This window comes from Ambystoma mexicanum, chromosome 1p (assembly GCF_040938575.1).
Source record: "Ambystoma mexicanum isolate Mex_15411 chromosome 1p, UKY_AmexF1_1, whole genome shotgun sequence".
In the NCBI taxonomy this organism is placed as follows: Eukaryota; Metazoa; Chordata; class Amphibia; order Caudata; family Ambystomatidae; genus Ambystoma; species Ambystoma mexicanum.
The window spans coordinates 375,054,400-375,081,563 of record NC_090921.1 but is presented as its reverse complement, the minus strand read 5'-3'; the positions used below and the strand labels follow the sequence as shown (position 1 = coordinate 375,081,563).

Here is a 27,164-nt window from a genome sequence, read left to right as displayed (position 1 = left end):
GATGATTATAGAGGGGTGGAGTAGGGGCAGTGATGGCCTACTGGAAGGCAACTGGGAGGTTTAAACCTCCTTCTTACTTGACTTTAGTATATGCAGTACATGCTAGCCAATGTTTCCACTGTTCTGCACCCCTCTCCCCCCTCGCACCAAGTTGGTGACTACGTGCAAATGCGGTCATATAACCGCTGGTGATGTCACTTCCTATATTTGGGCAACCCCCGGGAAATTCATAAGTCGGCTCCCCTGGGTCCTGCACTTGGGCATTGCCCTATTGCCCCATAGGCCCGTGTGAGTCTGGCGCTGCCTCCTTGAGTACAGCAGTTGAGGAAGCGCACACCAGGCACACACGTTTTCAATGGACCTTAAGTAACTGTTAAAATGAAAAGGCAAGATATTTAAAAATGCATTTCTGTCTCTGTTTGACGGATGCGTATGGAATTGGGACGTCTGCCCCGAATAAAAAAATCATACAGCGAAGCGCCAGAAATAGCCTTTGATGCACATTGTGCATGTGGTGCGATGGTCTCACTTAGGTGCAGTGAGAGCCTTGTTTAGTGCACATTTAAAACAGCCTCCCATTTATTCCAGAATCCCCATGCACAGGCCAGCCCCTGGTTTGCGTAGCTGTCCGCCCATGGGTGAAGACTGTGCTCTAGGGCACCCCCATGCCTTTCCCTCCTTATGCTGGAGTATTACTCGCATAAAGAAACGCAGCGTGCATGCATGATCGTGCGGGCGTGAATTCCTCTGACAATGAATAGTAATGGCGATGCTTCTCTCCCACCATCCACTTGCTCCATGCGTTTGAGAGGCGGGATGAGAGATGCCTTGCATGGGCGCTGATTGAGTTATGGCTCAGCGGAGGCCTGGCTAATGGCGAGCGATCATTGTTAGGCTGCTTTATGAAATGTTTTTACGGCCTCCCTGCATTTCCTGTCACTTCATTCAGTCTTTCTTGGGGACGCATCTTGCCTCGTTGGGAGGCATCGGGAGGAGCCAGCAAGGGCAAGGGTGCTTATACTTGAACGGGAGGGGTTCATGGTTGAGGGCATGGCATGAGCAGGTGACACTCTGGGCATTGATGCATGTGCTGCACAGAACGGCGTGTCAGGGAGTCCAGGAGGGCGCTCATCCCTGGCATCAGTGCCCAACACTGCTACCATGAAAAAGGACGAGCGATCCTTTACCCCTCCCTCCCTGTTCCTGCCAATCACAAGCAAGGAGTGTGTCCACTCACTGACCCAAACCACAACAGAGGGACAGGGCTTAGTCATAGGAGTCACTCCGTGTTGGTGGCATCGATCCTTGGCAGGAGCAGTCACCCAGCACTGCTTGACCCCGCAAACCTCACCTGTGCTTGCCTTTGACTGAGATGCGAGGGACAGGGGTACCGGAACAGCAAGGACGGTGGGTGGAGGGCTTGTGGTGTGCATGTGTGGGCGCAGGCGCGCGCGAGTGTGCCACCATTGCTATACTTGTAAGAACCTACCCTGTAACACTTATTTATTTTTATTTATTTATTTATTTATATTGGGACAGTAACCCGCAAGTCTCGGGCGCAGATACACGGACACAGAGGACAGTTATATATAGAAGGCCTCAGAGTTGGGGAGTCAAGGGTGGAAGTATCATTCAAAAAGGTAAGTTTTCACTAGTTTACGAAAATGTAAGTAGTCATATTCTTTCCTTATGTTAGCTGGTAAATTATTCCAGATGCCTACTGTGATTACTGGAAAAGATTTACCCAAACCCAGCTTGCGTTTGTGTAGCGCTACTGCAATCCTATTTTGATCCATGGATCTTAGGGTGCAGCTGGTGGCATAGGTGCAGATTTTAGATTTCAGGTAGACTGGGGCTTTCCCATGGATGCATCTATGAGCTATTGTAAGAGCCCTAAAGTGGGTTCTGCTTTCCACTTTAAGCCACTGTAGCTCCTTCCTAGAGTTGCTGATGTGATCGGATTTTGATTTGCTTTTGATGATCCTAACCGCATTGTTTTGGATAATCTGATATACCTGTTAACTTTTTTGTTAGCTCCAACCATTAGTGCATTGCCATAATCTAGGCGGGGTAGGATGGCTGCTTTGGCCACTGTAGCGCAAATGTTTTTGGAAAGGTAGGGTCTAATGGTTCTGAGTCTTAGCTAGTAGTTGCATGTCTTTTGTAATTACTGAGTCTGAGCTTCGGCTCCTAGAGATGCTTCGATCATCATACCTAGGGTTTTAACCTTCTCAAGAACTTTGATGTTTGTGTCTTCAATCTGAAAATGTGTATAGTCTATAGTTAAGAGTTTCTGGCTTGAGTGGATCCAAAGACCATCAGCTCAGTTTTGTTGCCGTACAGGAACATCCAAATTGGAGTCCATCCATTGTTCAATGGTGTTGTATATTCTCAGTAGGTTGTCGTTATCTATTTTATGGTCTCCCCTAAATTCTAACACCAATTGCGTGTCGTCTGCGTAATTGGTGAAAAACACATCTACATGGTCTAATACAAAGCATAGAAATCTGATGTAGAGAATAAAAAGTTGTGGTGACATGCTGGCTCCCTGAGGAACCCCACAGAGAATCTCCCTTTCCATGAAGAATTTGTCTCCCCAAAGGACTCGAGAGGTCATGTTCTTTAGGAAAGACATTATCCATGTCATTGCTGCAGGTGAACAGTTAGCCGTTTTACCTCATGCTATTTCGAGCAGATTGCGATCTAATAGATCGAATGAGGCACTGAGATCCAACAGGACAAGAAGGCCTGCTTTTCCCCTGTCCATGATGCTAAGCATCTTTGTCTGAAGGTCTAGCATGGCTGATTCTGTACTGTGTGCCGGTCTGAACCCTGACTGTTGTGGATGGAGTGAGTCTGAGGCCTCAGTATGTGTCTCTAGTTGAGCTGCAGCTACCTTGTCCATGATTTTCAATAGGAAGTTGCAGTTCATGATTGGTCTGAGGTTGCTTGGGTCTCTAGGATCCAGGCCTAGTTTTCTTTTTTTTATCAAAGGGGTACAGTGACCTTTTTTATGGACTGTGGGACTAACTGGTCCCTAAAGGAGGTGTCAACCATTTTAGCCAATGTGGGGTTGAATATATCTGGGTGTTCAAGTATAATTTTAGCTGGCAGGATGTTTTCGGCGCATGATGTTGGTTTCATAGAGGCAAGTGTTTTTACCATCTCATGTGTGGTGATACACGAGAAGTTGAAAGTTTGTATGTTCTCAAATACCTTTTCTACCAGCATTTTTATGTTTTTAGGTTTATTTAGTTGGGATTTTGTGATTCTATCTCTAGCCTTTTCGATTTTCTCTAAAAAATGGTTTCTGATTGTTGTCGCATTCCTGTTGCGAGGGAGTGAAAGGTGGCGAGATAGCTAAGGGTTTGTCTACTGACTTCAAGATATTGAATAGTTTACTTGAAGCATTGTCTGCCGCCAAGATTTGTTTATTGAAGTACTGCTTTTTGGCCTCTATTATCTCTTTCTTGTAGCATGTTTCTATGGTTTTCCATTTTTATTTAGTTTCTGCTGTGGGTTTTTTTCCATGCGTTTTCAAGTTTTCTTGTAGCTTCCTTTAGCAGGGACAGTTCTTCAGAGAACCATTCTTGCAGTTTGCTTTTGGTTCTGAAAGTTTTGGTCTGTGAGGGGGCGTATTGATCTACTAACTTTTTTAGATGGTCAAGGAGATTAATCATCATGGTGTCACAGGAGTCTTTTTCTTCCGCACTGGAGGTGAAGTCCTTTATACAGGATTCAAGTTGCTCTTTCTTAATGTTTTTAAAGTTCCTTTGCGTGATGTTTATGGGAGGGTTGTTTTTTTTTCCTTAGGGGAGGGGGGAGAAACTTGAAAGGTGACACTGTAATGCTCTGACTAGATACAGGGTTCCGTTTGATAGTCATGTGTCTCTAGGTTGTTGGTAATTACCCAGTCCAGTTGATATCCATTTTTCATTGTCGGTTCTCTGTTAGTAATGTTGTGATCTATGTTTTGCAGTGAGCTTTCTAAGTTGATGGCCTCTTTGTCTGCCTGATTGCCATACCATCTATTGAGATCTCTGACCGCCAGTGTAGCACATTTGGGTCTTTTAAGGAAATTAAGAAGGTGGGTGAGGTCTTCGTTGAAATCAGTGGTAGAAGATGGTGGTCTGTAGACAACTGTCTGATTTAGACAATTGTTTTCTGTTGGTAAGTGCTTAAGATGTATAATTTCGCAGCCACTGCATAACGATTTACCTGGGAAAAGTGCGATGGAGCTTCTTGCAGTTACTGCTACTCCACCTCCTTTTCAGGTTTCCCTGTTAGTTTAGTGAATTACATATCCGTCAGGGACAGCAATGTCTCATGTCGGACCTATGGGCTCCGAGAGCCATGTTTCTGTGATACAGAAGATGTCTATATCTTCCTCAATGATCCAATCATGGATACATTGGGCATGTTGGTTAAGTGAGCGTGTATTAAGTAGACAAACTTTTAGCTTGGTGGTATGTTTTGTTGTGATCGGTGTAGCTGGTGACTGAGTCGCTGTAAGTCTTATTTTTTTCTGTTGTCTTTTGATTGCAAGTTCCTCGTTGTTTCCGTTGTGGTTGTCATTGTTGTCATAGGCGAGTCGAGTCGTGATAATGGCTTTGTTTAAGCAGCGGAGTTTGTGTTGCTCCAGGGGCAGTATATCCAGGGGAGAGAAACCCATGATGGAGTGGGTTTTAAGTATTTAGTGTCCCAGAGTTTACTGGCAGCATTTTATGCGCCAGACGCCGTGGACGGCGAGGACCGGCGCAAGACCGGCTTGCCCCTGAAGCATCAGCGCTGAAGCGCCTGACGTTCCTCTAAGAGGAGCGCTGGTGCTTCTGGGAGTTGAAGTCCAAGTGCGCCTCCTAGCCAATGGAAATGGCTTGGGCGGCGGTCTGTTTCATGTATGCTCAACAAATGAGCGAGTTACTGCGAGCCGCGGAGTGGCTGGGTGTTATGATGCTGCGAGGGAACTCAGAGCACCAGGACGGGCTGGGCGTTTGAGCTGAGTTTTAGGGACACACAGGTGAGTGATTTAGGCACGTGCAAGTTGCTAAGTTAGCTAGTGCTGAATTGTCATGCTTAGTATGTTCACAAAGATATCAATGGTATCAGCCAGATACTACAAGTCCTTGTGAAGGCTTCGGCAACTGAATTAAATAACAGGCATTCGTTGCTTCATTCACTCAGGGTACATAAGTAACAGGCAGGCAGACAGCGCTAACAGCAAGTTAATGGTCATCTAAAAATCTGGTGAATTAACCCCTGTAGTGACAAGTACCAAACCTCCCACCTCAATGCCTAGAAATGAGTGCCCACAACTTCTGCTTGCTTAAATAGCCGACAGGACCAGCGCAAGACCGGCTTGGCCCTGAAGCACCGGCGCTGAAGCGCCTGACGTTCCTCTAAGAGGAGCGCTGGTGCTTCTGGAAGTTGAAGTCCCAGTGCGCCTCCTAGCCAATAGAAATGGCTGGGCGGCGGTCTATTTCATTTATGCTCAACAAATGAGCGAGTTACTGCGAGCCGCGGAGTGGCTGGGTGTTATGATGCTGCGAGGGAACTCGGAGCACCAGAACGGGCTGGGCGTTCGTGCTGAGTTTCAGGGACACGCAAGTGAGTGATTTAGGTACGTGCAAGTTGCTAAATTGGCTCGCACTAAATTGTCGTGCTTAATATGTTCACAAAGATATCAAAGGTATCAGCCAGATACTACAAGTCCTTGTGAAGGCTTCGGCAACTGAATTAAATAACAGGCATTCATTCCTTCATTCACTCAGGGTACTTAAGTAACAGGCAGGCAGACAGCGCTAACAGTGCGTTCATGGTTGTCTAAAAATCTGGCGAATTAACCAAGTACCAAACCTCCCACCTCCCACCTCAATGCCTACACTCTGTGCAAAACAATGCCATGCAGTCCCTATATTTTGGGTAAATGACTATGAATGAAAACTGAGTTCACATATAGCCCAAGAATCCATGTACTGAAGAAGAGTAGAAAATAGTCAATTTGAATGCAATACAGTCAAATATGCACACTGCAGGCCTCTTTTTGAGTACGGCTTTGCCGGAAAATCCGGTGGTATTACTACTGCATTACTGCTAAATTACTGCACCACCGTACTACAACTTTGGTGGTAAGGTGGAGAATTTTCCTCCAACAAAATGCTGGAGGTAAATCTTCCACCATAGCACCAAAAAACTGAAAAATCAGCGGAATGACCGCTGCCGGTAATTCCGCCCAAATCCCCATGAAGTAATTTGTACTATAAAAAATGGGGATTTACACCACCTACCACCACTTGTAATCCTGCTGTAAATCCGCATGGTCAAGTGATGTTAACTGTAAATCCGTTTGGTGGGATTTCAGCAGATTTACCACCGAAATACCACCAAACATGGAATGAGACCTACTTTTCCTGGGTTCTCGCTAGTAGATTGTGTTTCAAGTGGGACCTAAGAAGTACACTAATGTAACTAACAAGTCCTTGTCCTTGCTTTTCATTTTGTATCCTAGTTGCCATGCGTTCATAGGAGTTCTGGATGCGTGCTTCATGTTTAGGATGATATAAAGTGACTTGCTATGGGTTGACCTTAGACTTGAATGCTGTGTATAGTAGTAAACAATTGTAGTTGGATTGAGTGCTATGTGGTGACCTGTACGGTACCAACTCGTGTGAGCACCAGAGGGTGGTTTACAGTTGTGTAGGGTGGTTTCAGTCCTTATCAGGGGCCCTGAATGTGCACAAGAACCCAGAAAACGTGCTCCATGGGAACCAGAGGCAATGAGATGAGAGAGGTCCAGGAGCTCATCGGAGGACATATGGCCGTCATTGAGTGCCTGCCAGCACTGGCAGGTGCAGCCTTTCAGATGATAGCTCCATAAATGGGACTCACCCAGGACATGGACGACCTTCCTTCTTCCTTTCTCGACAGCGGACAGGCTTGATGAAGCCAGGGCGACGAGTGTGGCCAAGACGCAGAGCCCCCTCATGTAGACACCCCGGCATTCAGGCATCTGGGGAGAGAGGGCAAGAGAAAAAATAATGTCCATCATTCTTCACTGCAGCCACTGACCCCGAATCTCAGAAACCACTACATTCTGGCAAAGCTCTGCATCACCAAAAGGCACAGAATATCACTTCTGCACCTCTGCAAATAACAGAGATCTTATACACAATGGAGTGCCTTAGCGAAATCACCCTGTAAGCTAAATACAAATACAAGTGTTGCCATAAAGGTACCTGTTTCTTCGTATGTAAAGAGGCAGGTAGGTATGTACCTGAACCAGAAGATTCGCTCACAGTCTGCAATCAAAATGGGCAGATACAGAAGAAAAGCAAGGAAGCCAACCGGCTCGCTTTTTCTCGATATCCACACAGCTACAAATGTGTCAATCTTACCTTCTGATTAGGCCTCTATGTATGGTCCATGTCCAGTTCTGGAAATGGGAAAAATGTACTGGGGAACCCTCTCATCCTTGGAGGGGTGGTCCGTGTGGAGGAGGGGTGGAGGAGGGGACGGGCCAAGGGGCATGGTCCCAGGCCAGGTCACACACTACAGTATCTCCTCATAGAACCCACTCCTGGTGATTTGCATACAAGCAAAGAGCATTATGGGAAATTTAGTATGTCCAGAATTTGTTATTTACCAAATTGACCTTTTCAAATTCACCCTTTGTCCTAATTAACCTAATAATAGTGGTCCTAATTGCCCTTCTGCACAATTGACCTTTGCCTCTATCTTAGTTATTTTATATATGTATGGGGTGGGTTTGGGATAATAAATAATATAAGGGGATTGGGTGGGGAGTTGCAGGGGGGTTTGGGATTGGGTGGGGGGTTGTGGAGGGATTCCCCGCCGCATATATGTCCTAAATGACCTAATAAATTTGATAAGTTTTCCTGCAAGCAATTCTCCCGCGATCATTTGTGATTAGAACAATTTGTATGCGTCCCAGAATGTTACATTTGAAACATGTCTTATTGTGATTAAGTAAGAAACCCTTTTGAGTGAATAATGGAAGTTGGGTCTGCAGTTTTATTTGGTCACATTAGTCACACTAAGAAAACATATCTCTACATTGCAGGACATATATACCAGTCTGGACAGTTACAGCAAACACGTGAGGATTTGGCAAGTTCTGTATTCGGTTGCTTATGCCGAGTCTACTGAAAGTGTTTGTTAAAAGGAGGGGTTGCTCGTGAATGTGATAACTCAGCTTCAGGACAAATTCTACCTGTTCTAAAGCTGGTTGTCACTCGCCCAAGCAACGCAAGAGCTTCCTCTGAAAACTGCCTCCACCTCGCTGTAGCTGCGAATTTAGTGGGCAAGCCCCTGGGTCTGTGGACAGGGCGGCAAGACATGTTTTGCTGGAACTCCATTCTGGGAAGCCATGTCTGGCCAGACACAGGCCTGTCCTGGTCCGGCCCATTCCCTGCGCTGACCATGATGTCTCTTTAAATTCTGATAGGACTTGACCCAACCTACCATATGAAAGACACCAAGTGGACGACCTCTTCCTTCCCCTCCTGCTCATCACAGTGTCTGTAGACCCTGCCTTAGGCAAGTCGTCCTTTGTCCAGGGTTTTATAACATACGCACATACAAAGTCACACCATTCTAACCAAGAGATTTAATTTTCTTAGTCTGAAAACATGCCCTCATAGTAGGAAAGTCTGATTTGAAATCTTCCATCGTAAATTTCTAATATCTGTATTAACTTGTAAATACCTGATTTGCAAATCTCTTTCCAAGAACTAGTATGAATTACACCAAGCTAAAGCCATTACTTATTCATGTGTAAACTACACTGAACTGTATTCACATTTCCACAAAGGCATTTACACACAACACAATTGACAAAACGAATGAAAGCTGTTGAGCATGCGTAGGTTCATACTATGATATGAACATGTTATTCTGCTCTCCATCACCAAGGTAGTATCTTAGAGTATGCCTGATGGCTGCAGGGCAGGGTATTATTTTTTCCCTGCCTACGCGGGGTCCCAGACCATAGTCTGCAGAGGAAAAGGACTAAGGAAAACATAAGAGGGTGGGCCAATGGGGCTATGTGATGCAGACAGCATGTGTGGGGGGGGACTTGTGATTGCATGGGTGCTTGGTAATCCTATGTGTGAGTTATGTAAACATAAGGTGATCGGGCGTGTGGCTTACTTCAGAGGCGTAGGCAGGGTAGGGCCTGAGGGGCAAGGCCCACCCGAAATCTGTAAATGCCCTCTCAGCAGCGCTGTGTGGGCATTTACAGAAATTTTTGTCAGTGCAGTGGGCCCAACTACATTAGCTTCAGGCCCCATTTGCTAGACAATCCTGGCTATGCCTCTAGCTTACTTTCCGAACTGCAAAAGTAGGCGCTAATGAGCCGGGCAAAGTCCAGCCCAATGAAGCAGGTCATTTAGCACATCCAGGCCTAGCTCGTTTTGGACGTCTGTGCTTCCAGGTTCGAATCCCAGCGGGGCCAATTTAACCTTTCTTCCTTTCGAGGTGGACACGGTGGATAATGAACAGCGCTTTTGATGAGCTAGCGTAATATAAAAACTGGCATTATTATTAATTGAAAATGTTGTTGAACGCTGACAAGGTTGCAAGTTAAATGAGAACTCACAAACATTTGCAACTGAATGTTTATCTTGTATGTGCACATCAAACCTACACCTGGATGAAACAGGCCTCCGTTTTGTCATCAGTGTGGGAAAGTGCGCTAATTCCTGTGAAACAAAAGGCGTGTTTGGGGGAAAGTGACAGCTGTAATGGGAACGTTATTTGCGGCAAGCTGAACAAATACATTAAACAGAGGCTCCGTTTAAATCTGTTTTTACCTTTACGACATGCGTCACTTATTCATTGCTTACATGCCACACACGGTAGCCCACATTTTTAGTAATACATATTTTCTTTTAAATAGGTCTTTTCTGGCAGCTTTAAATACCATGTCCAGTTGTAGGTTCCAACAGGGCCATCTTAAGCACTTTTGGGGCCCTGGGCACAGACATCTTTGGGGCCCCCCTCCACCAAACCAAAGGAATTATGGAATAAAGAATACTGGTTGCGCCCTGCACGCGTTGCGCTCACAACCTATAGGTTGATATGCTGTCTCGCAGAATAATAAGCATGTTTACTCCCTTTAAGTCCCATTACCCTCTTCATTCTTGCTCTAATCAGAATGATAAAAAAGTAGCATTTGAAGAACAACATTAGCAGGCTACGAAGAGGTTACTGTTTTAGTACATACAGGATCATTTTTATCAATAACATCCAGGAAGGTATGAAGCCTGTCGTATTAATGCAGGACCGTATGTACACGGTACATGTAACCCATAATAGACAGATAACTCACATTAGCTGCCTCACAGAATGTAAAAGTGCTCATGCATGGACAGTGGAGACCAACTGGAAGGAAGGAGAAAGCTACACATACCATAGCATGGATAGTGGAGGCAGATTGGAATCTACCTGGAAGGTGCCTTTATCCAGACAGACTGAGATTAGAAGTGGGATATGGTTTTCAAATAGTGTTGCCATTAGAGAGCAAAGGAACAAATGCCTTTGGTGTGCGATATAAATATGCTATCAACTATCAAAGTAGAATCAACCCTATAACCAGTGAAACCATGAATATGTCTTTTATGAAGATCACATCATGAGAAGGAAATCACTCTGACGTGCTGAAAATTTTGAAAGGTTTAGGGACTGGCAATATTGAGATGATAGGCAATACAAGATTAAATGAGATGCCCAGGATCACACATTGGTTAAGGGATGAAGGGGAGAAGCTGGGATGTGTGCCAACTCTGCAAATGAACACTTTCTTTTCCAGTTCTTACCATGAACTAAAACAATCTCAATTTATAAAATCAGACTTGGAAAGTACACAATTCACATTACCAAACATGGCCATTTTTAAACAAATTTTTATAGAAGGGTGTTATGCAAAATTGGAATGGTTCTAGCTTCATTCTCTTCATCAGCAAGCGAAGTATATAAGTACCAGCACACCAATCGATGTGATTTAGCAAATTTATTTTGTATTTCAAAGCTTTAAATACTTCCAAAACAATGGCTTGTGACATTTTCATTTATAAACGTGCATAAAAACCTTTGACTTTTGCCAAAAAGCAAACCTTTTTTGTGTCAAACAAGCAGAGCTTAAAATATGCTTGCCTGAGGCCTGCAACATCTGGTCCGCTATCTTCTGTCTACCAATCCTTCCACCAAAATGGCCTACATAAGAAGAAAGATCAAGTGATGGGCTAAACGATACCAGCAGCATACAAGTAGGCAAACCTCACAGAAGATAGCACAGTAATGTAAGATATATTAGATAATTTGAACAGGATCACTGTATTATCTGCAGGCAAATCCAGGATACAAGCATGAACGCTTTTGTTCCATAGTCTTGAATTTGGATACTTATTCAACTCTTGGACTAACAGTTTATGCCATCGTTGGAGGCGATCGCCTAGGTTTTACAACACCCCATCTGAACAAACCCATTTCTAGACCTTCACCATACGGATGATATGTTAGTTTTTATAGCAACCCCTATCTGGTACAGGTGCATTGCTGATAATAGCAGATGTTGTTCTGCAAAATCAAGTACATATGCAGGCAGGTTTATAAACTTCCAACATAGGAAAGGCTCATCCAGCCTTGCTGGAATGTGATATTCTAATTTTGCATATGAACACATATCTCTGCAATGGGTACTTCACACACTGAGCTAACTATTCAACCATTGTGGCACTCATTTTGTCAATATGAATTTCACTGTTGCCTATTGCACATGATCATCATAATTCCCACAGGAAGGAAAGAATGCTACAGAGTTGTGCCGTAAGGAACACACACACTATGCCACAGTGAACACAAAAAGCAATACATGATGAATTTTTGAAGGCAGAATGTACTTATCAAAACAGAAAGGCAACAGGTTTACAACCTCAGCAGCACCCCATAAAATATCCTGAGGTGTGCTATTTAAGACTGGTGAACAATGGACTCTTACTTCTTCAGATCAGGCAGCCTTGTGGGGCCCCCTCCAAGGTGGGGGCCATTGGCAAGTGCCCCTTTTGCCCTCCCATAAAAACGTCTCTGGGTTCCAATCACATCAAGCCGTAACTCACATGTGCAGTTGGTAATATCTGTGAATTGAGTTCTATGTTTACACACGTCGGATTAACCGATGTTCTAAGCCCGTATGATTTGACCATCATTGTGGTACGGGCAGTGGTCGAAGTGTAAAAAAAAGTCTCTGCCTGCCCCCTTTTCTGCCCCTCCCCCTTGTCAGCCTCTCCCCCTTTTCTGCCCTCTCCGCCATACTCACTATCAATCCCTCTCCCCATTCAAACCCCATACCTGGGTCCTTCCTTTCCTCCACTCCATCATGCTACATTAGGACTCATTACTACCCAGGCGGTAGAGGGCTAACCTTCTACCGGCTCATTACGAGGTCTGCTGGCGGGTCCCGCTAAGGACGTCTGGTAAAACCAGGCATCCTTAGCGGGACCCGCTAGCAGAACAGGATGCTAACAACGGACCCGTCATTAACGGGCCCGTTGTTAGCATCCTCCCCATTCCCATTGAGCCCTATGGGGCTCAATGGGAATGGGGATGTACCAGGACCAGGTCCCGGGAAAGGGAATTACCGGGCCCTCCAATGTCAGAATGGCCCAGTAATTCCCTTTTCCTGGAACCCAGACCCGGTACCCGGTATGGGGGTATCCATACCTCTAAAAGCGGCATGGCCACCTCCATACTCGTAATGTGGCCCATTGTGTTATGCAACAGTTCAAGTAAGACTAAAGAAAAACACAATGAAAGGAAATGTATTTATATGGCATCCATGAGTGTGCCATTGTCCCACTCAGAATGTTCCTTCACGCTGTCTCTTCTCAACCATCCTCCGTTCACACCTCTTAAATTGCATGACCAGCCACAGACACACCCAACCCCATGCCTGCAAACAAGGCTGTCCCTGGAGCCATTCATGGCAGCTTGGGAATGGGTTTTGTAGCCCGATCAGCCTACTGAAATAAAGAATCCCCTTCCAACACCTGAGAGCTAGATGTCACAGTACAATGTTGCAAGGGCTCCAAATCAACAGGGCTCAGATTTGCGTCCTCAATAGGGATGAAATTCAATTTTCAAAGAGTATTTTTAAAACATTTGCCGCCCTGCAACGGTATTATTGGTCGCATAAAGTAAGGGAACGATGACGGGTTGCCCTGAAAAGTAAGAGAACGCTGTACCCTGTAGTTCCCCCCCACTTTGACCTCTGGGTAAAGGATCCTCCCAGATTCTCACGCCAGTGCAGCTTAACTTTGAAACACTGCCTGTGTATAGGCGCCTTATAAATAAACAATACCAACTTCCTAGCATCGGCATGCTGAAGGTATCCATGCACATTGGATGAGAGACCGCGCCAGCACCACATCCCATCAAGTCCCAGAAGTTAGGTTCAGACACAAGAGGTTCGTTCCTCCTTAACAGTGTGATGCTGTTACTCACATTTCCAGCACGTTCGGGGTGGGGGCATTAAGAGGTAACGAGAAGTCTGCACAGCCACTCACGGCAGAGCTCTCTTTATAACTGTGTGGTCTGGTGCATCATGAATAGACAGTGCCTTAAGCACAGGGCAACTGACGTGATGCGAGTCATTGTCGGACGGCCAGCCGTTGTTGAAGTGCTGTAATGTAATTTGCGGATTTGCCATGGCTGAGAGACACTTAGCAGAGCTCGGAATGGAGTGGCAGAGAAATGCAGGACAGGCGTCGCTTAGGCGCGTGACTTGTAATTTGCATGTCACTAGTGGCTAAGAGCACTCCTTGCCAGGGGAGTTGCTGCATCCGCGGCTGCTCAGGATCTCTTCTATTTTAAAAGAAGAGCACTGCAAGCAGGGGAGTTGCTAGGTCTGGAAAAGACCCGGGGCTACGCTGATGTCGGAACTGTTGGGACTCGGGGCTAGCTAGTCTTTTGGCTGTAGCTCCAGAGATTCTATCCGGGGCTACAACCAAAAGATCAGGGGCTATAGCCCCTTTAGCCCCCCCCCTAGCGACGCCCCTGACTGCAAGGGAAACACGTCATCCACCCGCATCCCCCTATTGTCCCCACTCAAATGCCTGTTACCTCGCAAATCCAATGAGCATCAGATTAGTGTGAAGCACAACCCACTTCAGTCCAGAAAAAGCTAAAAGCCTCGATGTGACAGAATGAGAATGTAATAGCCTGACATGTGTCTGATTTTTGCTGTGTGAAACGGTACTGCTTTTCTCTCCCGGAACGTGAGGTCTAATAACCAGGCATCACTTCCCAATGCTGAATGCTAAAAGAAAAGGTATGGTGCACTCATGTGTACTTTCACTTCCTCTTGTCTACTGACACACCAGCTCTGCAATATGATTTGGCAACATGGCAGCTATAGAGGGGCAGGTGCAATTTTGAAAACTCCCAGGAATTACATTAGGTGCAGCATCCAGGGGCTGCATTTAACAATGCGCGCCCAAGATGCAAATTATACATACCTGTGTATTCCAAGGCTTGGTGGCAGCTCTTTGGTAAAATATAAATATAAAATGACATCTGGTTCAAAAAGGAGCGTGGGAGCCTGTCTATTGAGAACGAACATGTGTCATATACCCTGCTCTATGGAATTTCTTCTACTCCTGAGGGTCTACAACCACGTTTTAGCTCACTGCAACCTTCACAGAGGAGGACTATCCATTTGCATACCCCTTCTTACTTCAAACCCTCCCATTCACCCCAGAGACAGACACCCCACAAGGTCCACACAACACACAGTTTCCAACTGTCATACCAGGGGAGCTCTCTGACACTCCAAAAGACACGCCTTCCCTGCCCCACACATAACCCTTGCACCTACAGTCAGGAACACACCTAACTCATTTCATACCCCCCCTCCAACTGTAGCCCCCATTCACCCCTGCCCAGAGCCACACACCCATCCATGCACCACACATCTTCCAACTCTCATACCACGGGAGTTCTCTGGCATGTGCCCCCCACATTACCCACGCAACCACTTTCCTGCCAACTCCTACTTCATCCCACACCCGTTTCGACTCCTCTACTAAGGGGAACCGTTGGCGCTTTGCTAGTTAATGCCCCATTCCACACAACTCTATTGCCGGCCCGGCCACCAGAACCAGACGAGGCTTCTCCCCCACTTTCTCTCATGTCGCCCTCGATAAGCATGTATCCCCCACCCTCAAAACCAAAGACACCCTCTCAAGCCTCACCTGCACCCGTTATCAACCCCACCCACCACTGCTCAATGTCCACCCCTCCCAGAACTCCGTCGACCACATGTTTCCCATCCCTCAGCATGGCACGTCTTGCCCTTTCCCAAACCATTGCTTCAACCCTCTTCCCTGCTGACCCTCCCACCCTAAGGCACAGCCCAATAACACCCAAGCACACAATTTACAGAGGCAGGGACTGCTCTCCGCCTCAGCGCTACATGCTCCTCCAGTCCTACATTAGTCAGTCAACCACACCATTCCAGCCCCCTCCACCACATCACCTCGAATACCAACGCCTGCCAAATCCCTTTTTGAACACTGCCAAGACTCCGCCTCCTCACCCAACCAGCACTGATCCCCATATTTACTGCTTCAATCTCAGCTCTGGGCCACTCACCCCAAGCACTCCCCAGCCCCCAACCACATAATGCCCCATCTCCACTCATCACCCCCCGTTTGCTTCAGAGCCAATCACAATCAACCTGACCTCCCCCACCCGAACCACACCTGTCCTTACCCAAAGACCTGTTACTGCCCACGCCCTCTTCCCATCCACACCACACCCGCACTCGATCCTACCGATTGTGACCCCCCTAAACACCATCACCCTCCCACCAGTCTGACCGGTCTCCCCAAATCCACCCACTCCTAGAACCCGAAGATGCACCAACCCCATCCCACCTCACAAACTCTCCTGCCTTCTAATCAATGCCCATTCCGTGACAAAGAACAGACATACCATCTTTGATCTCCTCACCTCCCAAAACCTGGATCTGTTATTTATCACTGAAATATGGTTCAATTTCAAACCAATTGCAAACGGGGCATTACCCCGACTATACACTCCTTACCCACAACAGACCCTCCAGAGGAAGCAGAGTAGCCGTCCTACACAAACCACACATAACCATCACACTCTTCGAAACACAGCCTTCCACAGCTACCTGCGAATCTGTAATAGTCAAACTCTTCTCCCCGCCCACACTCTCTCACAGCTTCCTACTTACAATTCGCCAACTCCCTATGCGACTCACTAGCAGCCATAATGGTCACCCACCAGGCATTCAGCCTACTGGGGGATTTCAACATCTTATTTGACACCCCTAACAATCCCCAGACTCAACCTCTGGTTGATAGTCTTTGAGGCACTCAGCCTCAGCCAGCTGATAACCGGACACACCCACACTGCCAGCCACACCCTTGATACAATCTTCAGCTCAACCAACCTCATTAGCGCATCCCTCACTAGACCCCTCATTTGGACAGACTACCCAGCCATCCCTTTCCTTCTCTGTAGACCCCCACCACCTTACAAGGCTTGGTATTTCTCCCCTCACTGTACCAGCGCTGGAACAAGGTCAAAGTAATCCCAGACCTGGCAGAAGCGCTGTTCCTCACCCCCCCTCACTCCCTGTCGCAGAAAGACCTCAACCAATAAACATTTTCATCTCCTGAATCCACAACACACTTCTTCCTCTAACCCCCACTGGCTCCTCCTCGGCCTGCCAAGGCCCGACCCCCAAGTGATTCAACCAGATCGGGGTTGAAAGCCTGTGACGGAAATGTTCAAGGGAGAAAAGACTGAAGAATATTTTTCCAAAATAACCTCCAGTATTTTCTCCCCTGAACATTTCCGACTTGGCCCCTGCACCCACACCCAACCAAACCCACTCCCCACCCCCTTACTTACCTTGCAGCACCACACTTCGCTGTGTGCTGCCAACTCGCTGTGTCCCTGCAACGGCTGCTCCCTTTCACTTCCATGATCGGGAAAGGGCGCCGCAGGCCCTTTCCTTTTTAAAATTATTATTTTTAAACTTTTTTCGGGACCAGCTGCAGGGGACACCACTGCAACCCCGCCACCAAATGGGGGATTTGGTTGAACATTTCGACATTTGGTATTTCTGAATGGCCGAAATTAGGCCAAATCTCCCATTTGGTCTTTTTTAATCAGTGTTTTAAGGAGATTCCGTTCACTCCTCCCACCACCTCAAGGTGTTTAAAACACAAAAAACACTCCCTAGAACACAAATGGGGAGCCATGGAACCCCACAAAACAAATCAGCATCTGCCCACCCCCTTTCTCCTCCACTGCACGCCCAGTGATCAATGGAGTCCCCCAAGGTGCCTGCCTTTCTCCCCTTAACTTCAACCCCTGCATGGCCCTATATGCCTGTGCTCATCCGCTCCCACAACCTTACTTGCCATAACTATGCTGATGACCCACAAATCATCCGGAAAATTCCAAAATCGACATCCGACACCCCGCCATGACCTGGCAGCATGCCTGACAGACATTGATTGCTGGATAACAAGTAACCATCTGCATATCTACCTGAGAAAAACAGAGATCATGTTGTGCGGAAAAACAACTCTATTCCCACAACCATCTCCCTGGCCACCCTCCCTTGGCCCTCTCCCTTCTACCTCCTCCTCAGTCAGAAACCTTGGCTGCACAATGGACTGTAACCTAATCCTGTCCCATCACATTAACAATGCATCCAAATCCTGCCACTTCCACCTCAAGCTACTGAAACGCATCTTCCCATATCTCACCTATCCCCATAGACTGACACCAATTATGTCCATTGTCATGTCTAGACTTGACTATCCAAACTCCCTATACCTGGTTGTTCCTGCCTTCCAACAAAACAAACTCCAAAGAGTCCAGAACTCAGTAGCCAGGCTCCTTCTTGCCCTCCACCGAAAGGATCACATTACAACTGCACTCTGCATACTACGTTGGCTCCCGATTGGGCAATGCGCCACCTACAAAATCATGTGCATTACTCACTGAGCTGTGCAAAAAACCATCCCCAAATACCTACTAGAGAATATAACGCCCTAACTTCAACCCGCAACATGAGATCAAACATGGCCCTCCTCCTAATGGCCCCCCACCTCCAAATCAGCCAGGATCAGTGGGTCCACCTTCTCAACACTGGCACCAACAATCTGGAACTCTCTGCCCCCAGCCCTCTCCTTCGGCAAACGCAAGACTACATGGCGTTCCGGAAAGCGCTCAAGACCTGGCTCTTCTCCCAAATCATTCTAAAGGACCCACTAGGCCTTTGACCTGTTGAGAAACCGTGCCTTTCGGCTAACTTTCTACGGCTAGGGAAAGGCCAAGAACCCACTACAATGGACAGATAAGAATGCCTGGGACACGGAAACCTGGGCCTAGAAGCACTTAATCATGAATGGCTATGGACCTTAGTAGTGTGGCAATGTACTAAGCTCAGTAATGTTCTGCAAATAATGTCCTTCAAAGGGAAAGCAATGCACTGCACCTAAGCAACCATTAGCCACGCATTGCACTGAGAATACTCAGCCATGCACTGAATCTGAAAGATTCAGACACGTACAGCACTTAAAAGGATGGCCTGGTTTTAGCGCCTGAGTCTCTGTGTTCTTGGAGGAACCAGCCACATATTGCAGGAAGAAGTTGAAATTTTCATTGACCTCAACGTATCTGCCAATCCAGAAGCTTATAATCTTCGAGCAACAGCCAATCAGGTCGACATAGGGTTGGTAGACAGACAATCTGTAACGCCTTGGTCCTGTATTGCATAAAAATGACCGTAGCATTTTTATTACACTCAGCAGCCCTAGCCATGCCTGGTCCTAGATTATTCAACATCCCCCTTCACCTGGAAGCTACTAGCATCATACAGCAGGTGGGAGGTGGATAAACACAGCATTGCTTGAATGGTTAGACCCGGGAAGGTACAGTCCTACCTTGAGCTACATTGGGGTGGACAACCAATTGTGCTCTACCTTGCCCTGGGACGCTTGTACTTGGGGCAATCCAGCTAGGGAAACTGTACATTTCCTTGCCAAAGCAAACCTGACTGTTGAATAGTTTTCTTCTGGGCTCTGCTTCTTTGATCCCTGAACTCTGCTTTCTTTCCTTGTCTTCCTCAGCCCTTGGTCACTGGTGCCCCAGTATCCCCTCTGATTTTGTGAGACTCACCTAAGACAGGTTTGGACTTTCTAGGAAAATATAAGCTAAACTAAAGTTATCAAAGTTTCTATAAGTTTGCATATATGTTTCAGGAGGTTTGAATATATGATTTGTTCCCTTTATTGCTATTCTAAAGTATATAACTCTGAATAGTGCAACTGTTTTATTATACTATCTATTATAGTACTTACCTTACTTGAATGCTACAAGCCTTAGTGTATATAAATAAATACCTATTGTTGTATATAACTTCTAGTGTGTAAGAGTTTCCTTGAACTAGGTGTATAGTCTGAGTACTGTGTGCTTTACTACAGCCATCATCCCCCCCCTAGACTAAGCCTGCCTGCTCAGCCATTGCTACTAAACCTTTAGATATTTCAGGCAAAACCCGTTGGGGTGTCCCCCTGTACATCCAAGGTGGACTTTCTAAAGCCTGGTCTGAGACACGACTTTGGCAAAACCCCCGAACATTAGTTTTCAAAGTTTTACTAAAGGAAAACAAATGGCGAAAACTTTAAAGCAAAGCCTGAGTTCAAAAGACAGAGGGCCTCATTACGACCCAGGCGGTAAGTTACCGCCTGGGTCTTACCTTTACCACCATGGCGTAAACTACGTTTACGCCATGGTGGTTGGCGGATTTACCGCCCCATTCCGAGGTTGGCGGGGTGGTAAGTCCCCAATCCCCATTTACCCTTCCCCATTCCCATTTTTGCCCCATAGGGCATAATGGGAGTGGGGAAGGCGTTAATTGCAGATAGAGGTGAGACACACACCAGATCTAGAGGTTCGTGATGCACCATATGCCTAAGTGGGAGCATAGTTAAGTCAGTAGACACAGGAAGGCAATAAGGGACAGGGAGGCCTTTTTCAATGCCATAGATACTCATTGCCCTGACTCTCCACTCAGCAACATCATGAATAGAATGCAGCTAACCCACACGATTAATTTGGCCTAGCTGCACACATAATGATATACCACCTTGCACACCGCAAATACCTTTAGAATTCAGCTAACCCCACGACAAATTTGGCCTAGCTGCACACATACTACCTGTCTCACATACACTGCACACTACCTCCAGCACTGGAATGCAGCAATCCCCCACGAAAAGGTTGATCTATCTGCACACATACAGAGTACTCACATGCTCCATTTACTTCTCTGACTATCTCGACCTACCTGGACTCCGGTCCCCAAAGGCGTTCAACCAACAGCGCATTGAGCTCATGCCAATGGTGAAAGGCGCTATACAAATGCCCATTCACATAGTATAGCATTCATGGTTACTAACACTTTAATGTTAGGGTGAGAGATTCCAGAACATAACCCTTTTATAACAAACATTGCCTGGTAAATAAATGGTTCAAGTAAAACATTTTTGATAAATGCAGCACTGCTTTTTCTAATTATGTATCTGTAAAAACAATGATCCCACACTGCCCTTTTTTTCTTTTTTAAGTCCTTCCTGAACCGCACGCAGTATAGTATTTTCTATGTCTAGTGGTAGAGTGGTGTATTATTTTTTCTTTTTTAAAATCCCTCTCTAACCTGTGCCAGACAAAGGGCCTCATTACGAGTAACTCAGTCCGGAAAAAATGAAATGGCCGGTACTACTGGCTCCGGCATTTTTTCCGGCCTGGGTTACTCTGATTCTGCCAGTAGGAGTAGTAAACAACCGGCATGCCTGACCTGCTGGTAGTTCAGGCCCCTACCAGCAGAGAATTCACTGAAGCACCGGCACTGTTGCTAAACTAAAACATATACCCCCGCCACCACCGACCCACCCACAGACCAACGTCGAAACCCCCGACACATTTCCTTGACTCTTTGTCTCCCATCACACACCTAGAACTCCTCTCGCCCATAGCAGTCATCAGGCCATCAGTCTCCCCTGAGGACCCTGCCCACTCTCACTCCTCAAAAACATCCTAGCCTCAACCTGTGCAGGAAGTGTCGCTCGTACAATCCTTAACCACTCACTCACATCCAGATCTTTCCCGAAAGCCCTTAAAACATCCTATCTCAAACCTATTCTCAAAAAAGAGACACTCGACCCACTCCTCCCTCAGAACCATCGGCCTATCTCCAAAACGTGTTTCAATGCCACACTCATGGACCACGTGTCTTACAAAGAGCTTGGCCAATTTGATGAAGCCAACAACCTCCCAGACCCTGCACAATAAGGCTTCAGACCATTTAGGGGAACAGAATCTTCCCTAGTCTCCATCTGAGATGACCTAAAAAGAACAGTCGACACAGAAGACTGCGCTGTTCTCATCAGACTGGACCTCTCTCCAGCCTTTAATACCATCGACCACACCATCTTACTAGGCAAGCTACAAACCCTAGGAATCAGAAACACAGCCCCCTCATGGATCACCTCCTTCATTTGAAATAGATCGCAAATCGTGCACCTCCACCAGTTCACATCACAACCAGTTAGTAAAGCTGTCCCACAAGGAACATCATTATCACCCCTAATCTTCAACTTCTACCTAAAACCCCTTCCAGCGCTCATATAATCTTCCCTGCTACAACTATGCAGACGACACCCAGATCATCCTCAAAATCCCTAAATCTCAAGGCTCTGGCAGTCCGGATCTGTCTTCATGCCTCTCGGATAATGACCACTGGATGACGACCAACCACCCATCCTCAACCCTGGGACAACTGAAATCCTAGTTTGCAGGAAAATAGCCCTCCTCCCCCAGCCAATCCCGTGGTCCAACCCACTAGGACAAGCACTGGCAATCTCTAAAGTGGTAGAAAAACCTTGTATTCACATTGGACTCAGACCTATCCCTCACCCAACACACCACCATCGTATCCAAAACCTGCTTCTTCCATCTACGGATTCTCAGGCATATTTTCCTTTACCTCACATATCCCCACCATTTTTCGGCCATCATCTCCATCACTCTGTCCCGCCTAGACTATGCAAAGTGCCTGTGCCTAGGAACCCCAGCCTCTCTACTAAGGAAACTCCAAACAAACCAAAACACTGCAACACGCCTGATCCTTAACCTACCCGCCAGAGAACACATCAGCCCTACCCTAAGAGTGCTCCATTGGCTCCCCATTGGTCGATGCGCTACCTTTAAAGCCATGTGCATCACCCACCGCACAGTCCTCTACACCAGACTAGAATTTCTCAGAGACAAAACTGTTCCCCACCAACCCTCTAGGAATCGCAGATCTTGCACAGCATTTTGCCAAGTTATCCCATCACACAACTCCTCCAGGCTGGGTGATTCCTCCTATCTGTCCTAGCACCAATCATCTTGAACCCCCTACCACTACACATTCGCAATATTGAAAACCACCTAAAATTCAGAAAGCCCATAGAATCCTGTCTTTTCCCAATATTCCCCTAAACACTTGTACCTCAAGGCTACACCGATGAAACAAACATCTCTTGCACCAACTACAACACAGTGTGTGGCAGCTTTCGCAGCGGCTCACCTGACACATTTTCACCCCATGCACAACAACATTCCCACCTGACAAAGACACCAGTGAAGCCAGCAGCCTTTGCTGTGTCACACCACAACAAACTCACCCCCACTCACCGTCCCTTGGACCCTTTAACAAGAGAGACCAGGAATAATAAGACGGACCAGGGAAGTCTGCAGCCCTCGCTGAGGCACACCGGAATAAATTCACCCACGCTTAGTGAATGCTCAGACCCTCGCACTAGAGAGACTACGAATAATGAGACCACGCTGTCCGCAACAGACAAAGATCGCTCTAGCCGAACAACTCCGAAAACTATGGTATGTATAACCTTGAAGACTATGGTGCGTATACCTTACATCACATCTGTGGACACAGGCCACAGGCACGGCCATGCATCCATGCGCTGTAGAATGCAGCTTCGGCTATGCTTTCCAGTCTGGCAGCAGATATGGCCGTTCACACTGAAACACCCGACATGCCTTAACACCCCTGCCACAAGCATACAGTGACTACCTACAAAAGAAATTTAGTATAGCTGGCCAAACATCAACTCTCTCAACAGTAGCTCTCTATTGCAACTTCCAACAGCGTCCGCCCACGTGCCTGGCCCCTTTCTGGGCTGCTTAGTTGAGCCTAGCCAGCCAGCCAAGTCCTAGACCAGCAAAAATGCACACATGCATCTCCTAATCCAAACCGCTTAGAAATCTCCAGCACATTGACTACAGTCACCGAGGACGTTCCAACCGAAAAAGTGCATTGAGGCCATACAAATGGGGAAAGAGCGCTATATAATTAACCAAATACTATACAATACTTGCACCACTGAGTCGCGATTCCCCCACAAATGATACAGGTCAGACCCTCGAATAGCCTTTAAACTGCCCTATGTCATTTAATGATGACCCTTGTAATTGCATTTCCCCTATAAATGATCAAAAGACAACTAGCCACACTGCACTTCATCCGCCCATGAATAGACAGATAAAGACTCCCAGAGGAAGGGCACAGCGTATGGCAAACCAGCCAAATTAAGTGTTAAGAATGAGCAAGGGATTGTTTTTTAGACAGCAGCCTTTTCAAATACTCATTCCGGGATTATGGCTGGATGGGGAATTCATAGTTTTAATTCACAATTGCCTTCCGTAATTATAACAGTGTTTTCGTTCTGAGTGAAGGCAGCCAAAAAAGAAAGCCTGTCTTTGAAAGGCACCAGAAAAGGAATAAAACATGTATCCTTGAGGATGGGGCCAGAATCTACAAGGAGTGTCCAATAAAGACCGAATGACTAATGGCAAGTCAAAGAAACAGAGGCAAAATTAACAACAAAGCACTTCTGGAGCAAAGTCCCAGGCTGCAATCTTATTTTGCAGGAACAGAATTCAATTAGAAAAACGTGTTTTATACTGATGAAATGTGGCAGCCGGATTTTAATATTTACAGAATTACATTCAATGAAGCTTTGCTGATCCAGCATTGTGCAGCCCATACGGATTGTGTTAGCGTGGCATACATTTTTTTTCTAACAAACACCCAACCATTTAAACGATTTATAAAAGAACAGGATTCTGCAAAATTAGCACACATAACATACCCTGCAAAAAAGGAAATCTAGAATCCATTTTAAATGCATAATATTGCGCATAATATTGCGAACATAACTGTTATTTTTCCATAGGTGGACATCAAACCATATGAGCAATGTTCTTCTGGGTTTCACTAACTCTCCAAGGTCCTCCAGAAGATATCTGGAGCTGGCCTCCAAATAGACCTGCGATGTCGACCGCAGAGATTCGGCGGCAGAACCCTGCGTGCCCAGGGATCTACATTTCAGAACGTCCTCCTCACCCAGGATTCGAGGAACATGTTCCAAATATTCAGAGAATCTTGAAGACACACTCCTTTGCACTGCTGGCAGCCTAGCAGGGGCAGCAGCGCCCCCATAGCGCATCAACCAAGACACCCAACTTTGATCTAAGTCGGCAGCATCCTGCCGAGAGATGGCGCCTCACAAGCTGGCTGTCCCATCAGGTTTATCACCACCCGGAGTGTGTTAATAATAAGAAACGTCTCAAGGGGATCCCTCGCATGTTATGCTAATATGCTTTTATACTATACTTGCAGAGTGCCTACGCTTGTCAAGGTGGGGGCTGGAGGGTACAACAGGGGTAGAATAGTGTGTGTATGTATGTCTATTGTTTGATAAAAAACTGCTTGAATTTGTTTTTTTCCACTCAGTGGGCCTCATTACAAGTTTGCCGGTCTGTTAACTATGGTACCGGTAAGGTTACTGGTACCGTAGTTACAGCACCGGTAAACTACGAGTTCTGCTTGCTGGTTTCACACGGCAGGTCGGACCTGGCAGGCGTACTGGCACCCGCGTGCAGAGCATGTCGGATGCACCGGCACCATTCTGAAAAGGGCCAATGGGAATGGGGAGTAAAAGTTTCCGGTCCCTGGCAATGGGGAAATAGAGGGTCCACCAGGGTTGTAATGGCATTGTATTTCCCCATTGCCAGGGGCCAGAAAAAGTCACAAGTTTGGCGACAGCTTGTAATGAGGCCCAGTGTCTTTATGCTGATTTATTTACTACAGAATCCGGGAGACACCCCCCACTACCACAGCCTCCACCCCTAATGATATTGCCAGACCCCAACCCACTATCTGGTGGGAAAAGTCAAGAAAAACAACTAGCAGAATCCATTCAAGCAGTGCTGGTTGAGCAATAGACCTAATACTTGTTTTGCGAACACATGGATGCATGTGAAACCTCTCAGGTGAACCGTAGTCCTGCTAAAAGGAGGAGGCAGACATGACCTAAAGTGTTATGAGAATTGGGGTGCGGTTACAAGGCATATTTGGAGGATTGTAAATTAGTACTCAGTCACCCTGATTCACAGAGCGGTGCAAAGTGTATCCTTGCAGTGAAAAGTGACTTTGCACTTCAAAAATACACTTTGCACCGCTCTGTGAATCAGGGTGTTTGTTGGCAGTGCACAGCCGCTTTGCACTAGTGCAAAGTCAGTTTGCACTGTGCTAAAAATTCCCCGAATCAGGCCCAGTGTATTGTTGGATGACTGAAGGGCTAACCTCAATGTTCTTTTGCGCCTCCTGATTTTCACGGCCCTATTCTCAGCGTGTATAATGGGACTCCTGTATGATTGTTGTCTTCAATGGCATGATGTCAGTTTTCTTAAACTCAGCGCTTGATTAATGGAATTTTTTTGCATGGTGCAAAACTGCCAACACAAACCCGGATTCATGTAACAGTGCAAAGAGTCTATTTGCAGTGCAAAGTCACTTTGCACCAATGAAAAGTCACTTTGCACCGTGCACATAATTCCACGAATCAGTCAGTGTCGCTTTTGTGCCTACTGGATGAATGCATTCTTGAAAGGCATGATGATATCTCGCTTAGCCTCAATGTGTCTCTTGTGCCTCCCTGATGAATATATTCTTTGATGGCACAATTCTATCTTCATTATCCTCAATGTGTCTTGTGTGCCTCCTTGATTAATACAAGTCAGTCTTCTATAACCTGATGTTAGCCAACCGGTGCTCAATGTCTCTTTTGTGACTCCTGAATGACTACATTCTTCATTGGCATGATTTTAGCTCTCTTATGCTGAATGTGTTTTTTTGCCTCTTTGATGATTACAGCTTTCAATGGCAAGATTGTATCTCTCTTATCCTTCATGTGTCTACTGTGCCTCCGTGATAAATCCTTTCTTCAGTGGCATTATTTTAGCTCTTATCCTCAATGTGTCTTTTGCACCTCCTTAATGACTAGAATTGCATGGTGTGTCTCTCTTATCATCAGTGTGTCTATTGTGGCTCCATTATAAAAAAAATACTTTTGTGACATTATTTTAGCTGTTATCCTCAATGTGTCTTTGGTGCCTCCTGGATGAATGCATTCTTCAATGGCATGATGATATCTCGCTTAGCCTCAATGTGTCTCTTGTGCCTCCCTGATGAATATATTCTTTGATGGCACAATTCTATCTTCATTATCCTCAATGTGTCTTTGGTGCCTCCTCGATGAATGCATTCTTCAATGGCATGTTGTTATGGCTCTTATCCTCAATGTGACTTGTGTGCCTCCCCGATGAATATATTCTTCGATGGCACAATTCTAGCTTCATTATCCTCATGTGTCTTTTGTGCCTCCTTGATAAAAACATTCTTCAATGGCCTGATTTGATCTCTCTTATACTAAAATTGTCTTTTGTGGATGAATGTATTTTCCAATGGTTTGATTTTAGCATAGTTATGCTCAATGTGTGATTTGTAATCATTGGTGAATAAAATCGTCAATGGCATGATTTTAGCTCTCTTATTCTCACTGTCTCTTTTGTTACTTCCTGGTGAGTAAACTCTACAATGGCATGGCTGTATCCATCTTATACTCAGTGTGTCTTTTGTGCTTCCTGATGAGTAAACTCTACAATGGCATGGTTTTATAAATCTTATCCTCAGT

The 27,164-nt window shown here is 46.1% G+C and overlaps 1 protein-coding gene across 1 annotated transcript in view; it reads right to left on the bottom strand.

The window, feature by feature from the left end:
• Positions 1-27,164, bottom strand: part of HAPLN4 (hyaluronan and proteoglycan link protein 4) — an 805,823-nt gene that overhangs the window by 518,665 nt on the left and 259,994 nt on the right. Inside the window, exon 2 of the mRNA XM_069649117.1 lies at positions 6,886-7,006. Coding sequence (XP_069505218.1) covers positions 6,886-7,006 — 121 coding nt within the window. The remainder of the gene's footprint in view (positions 1-6,885; positions 7,007-27,164) is intronic.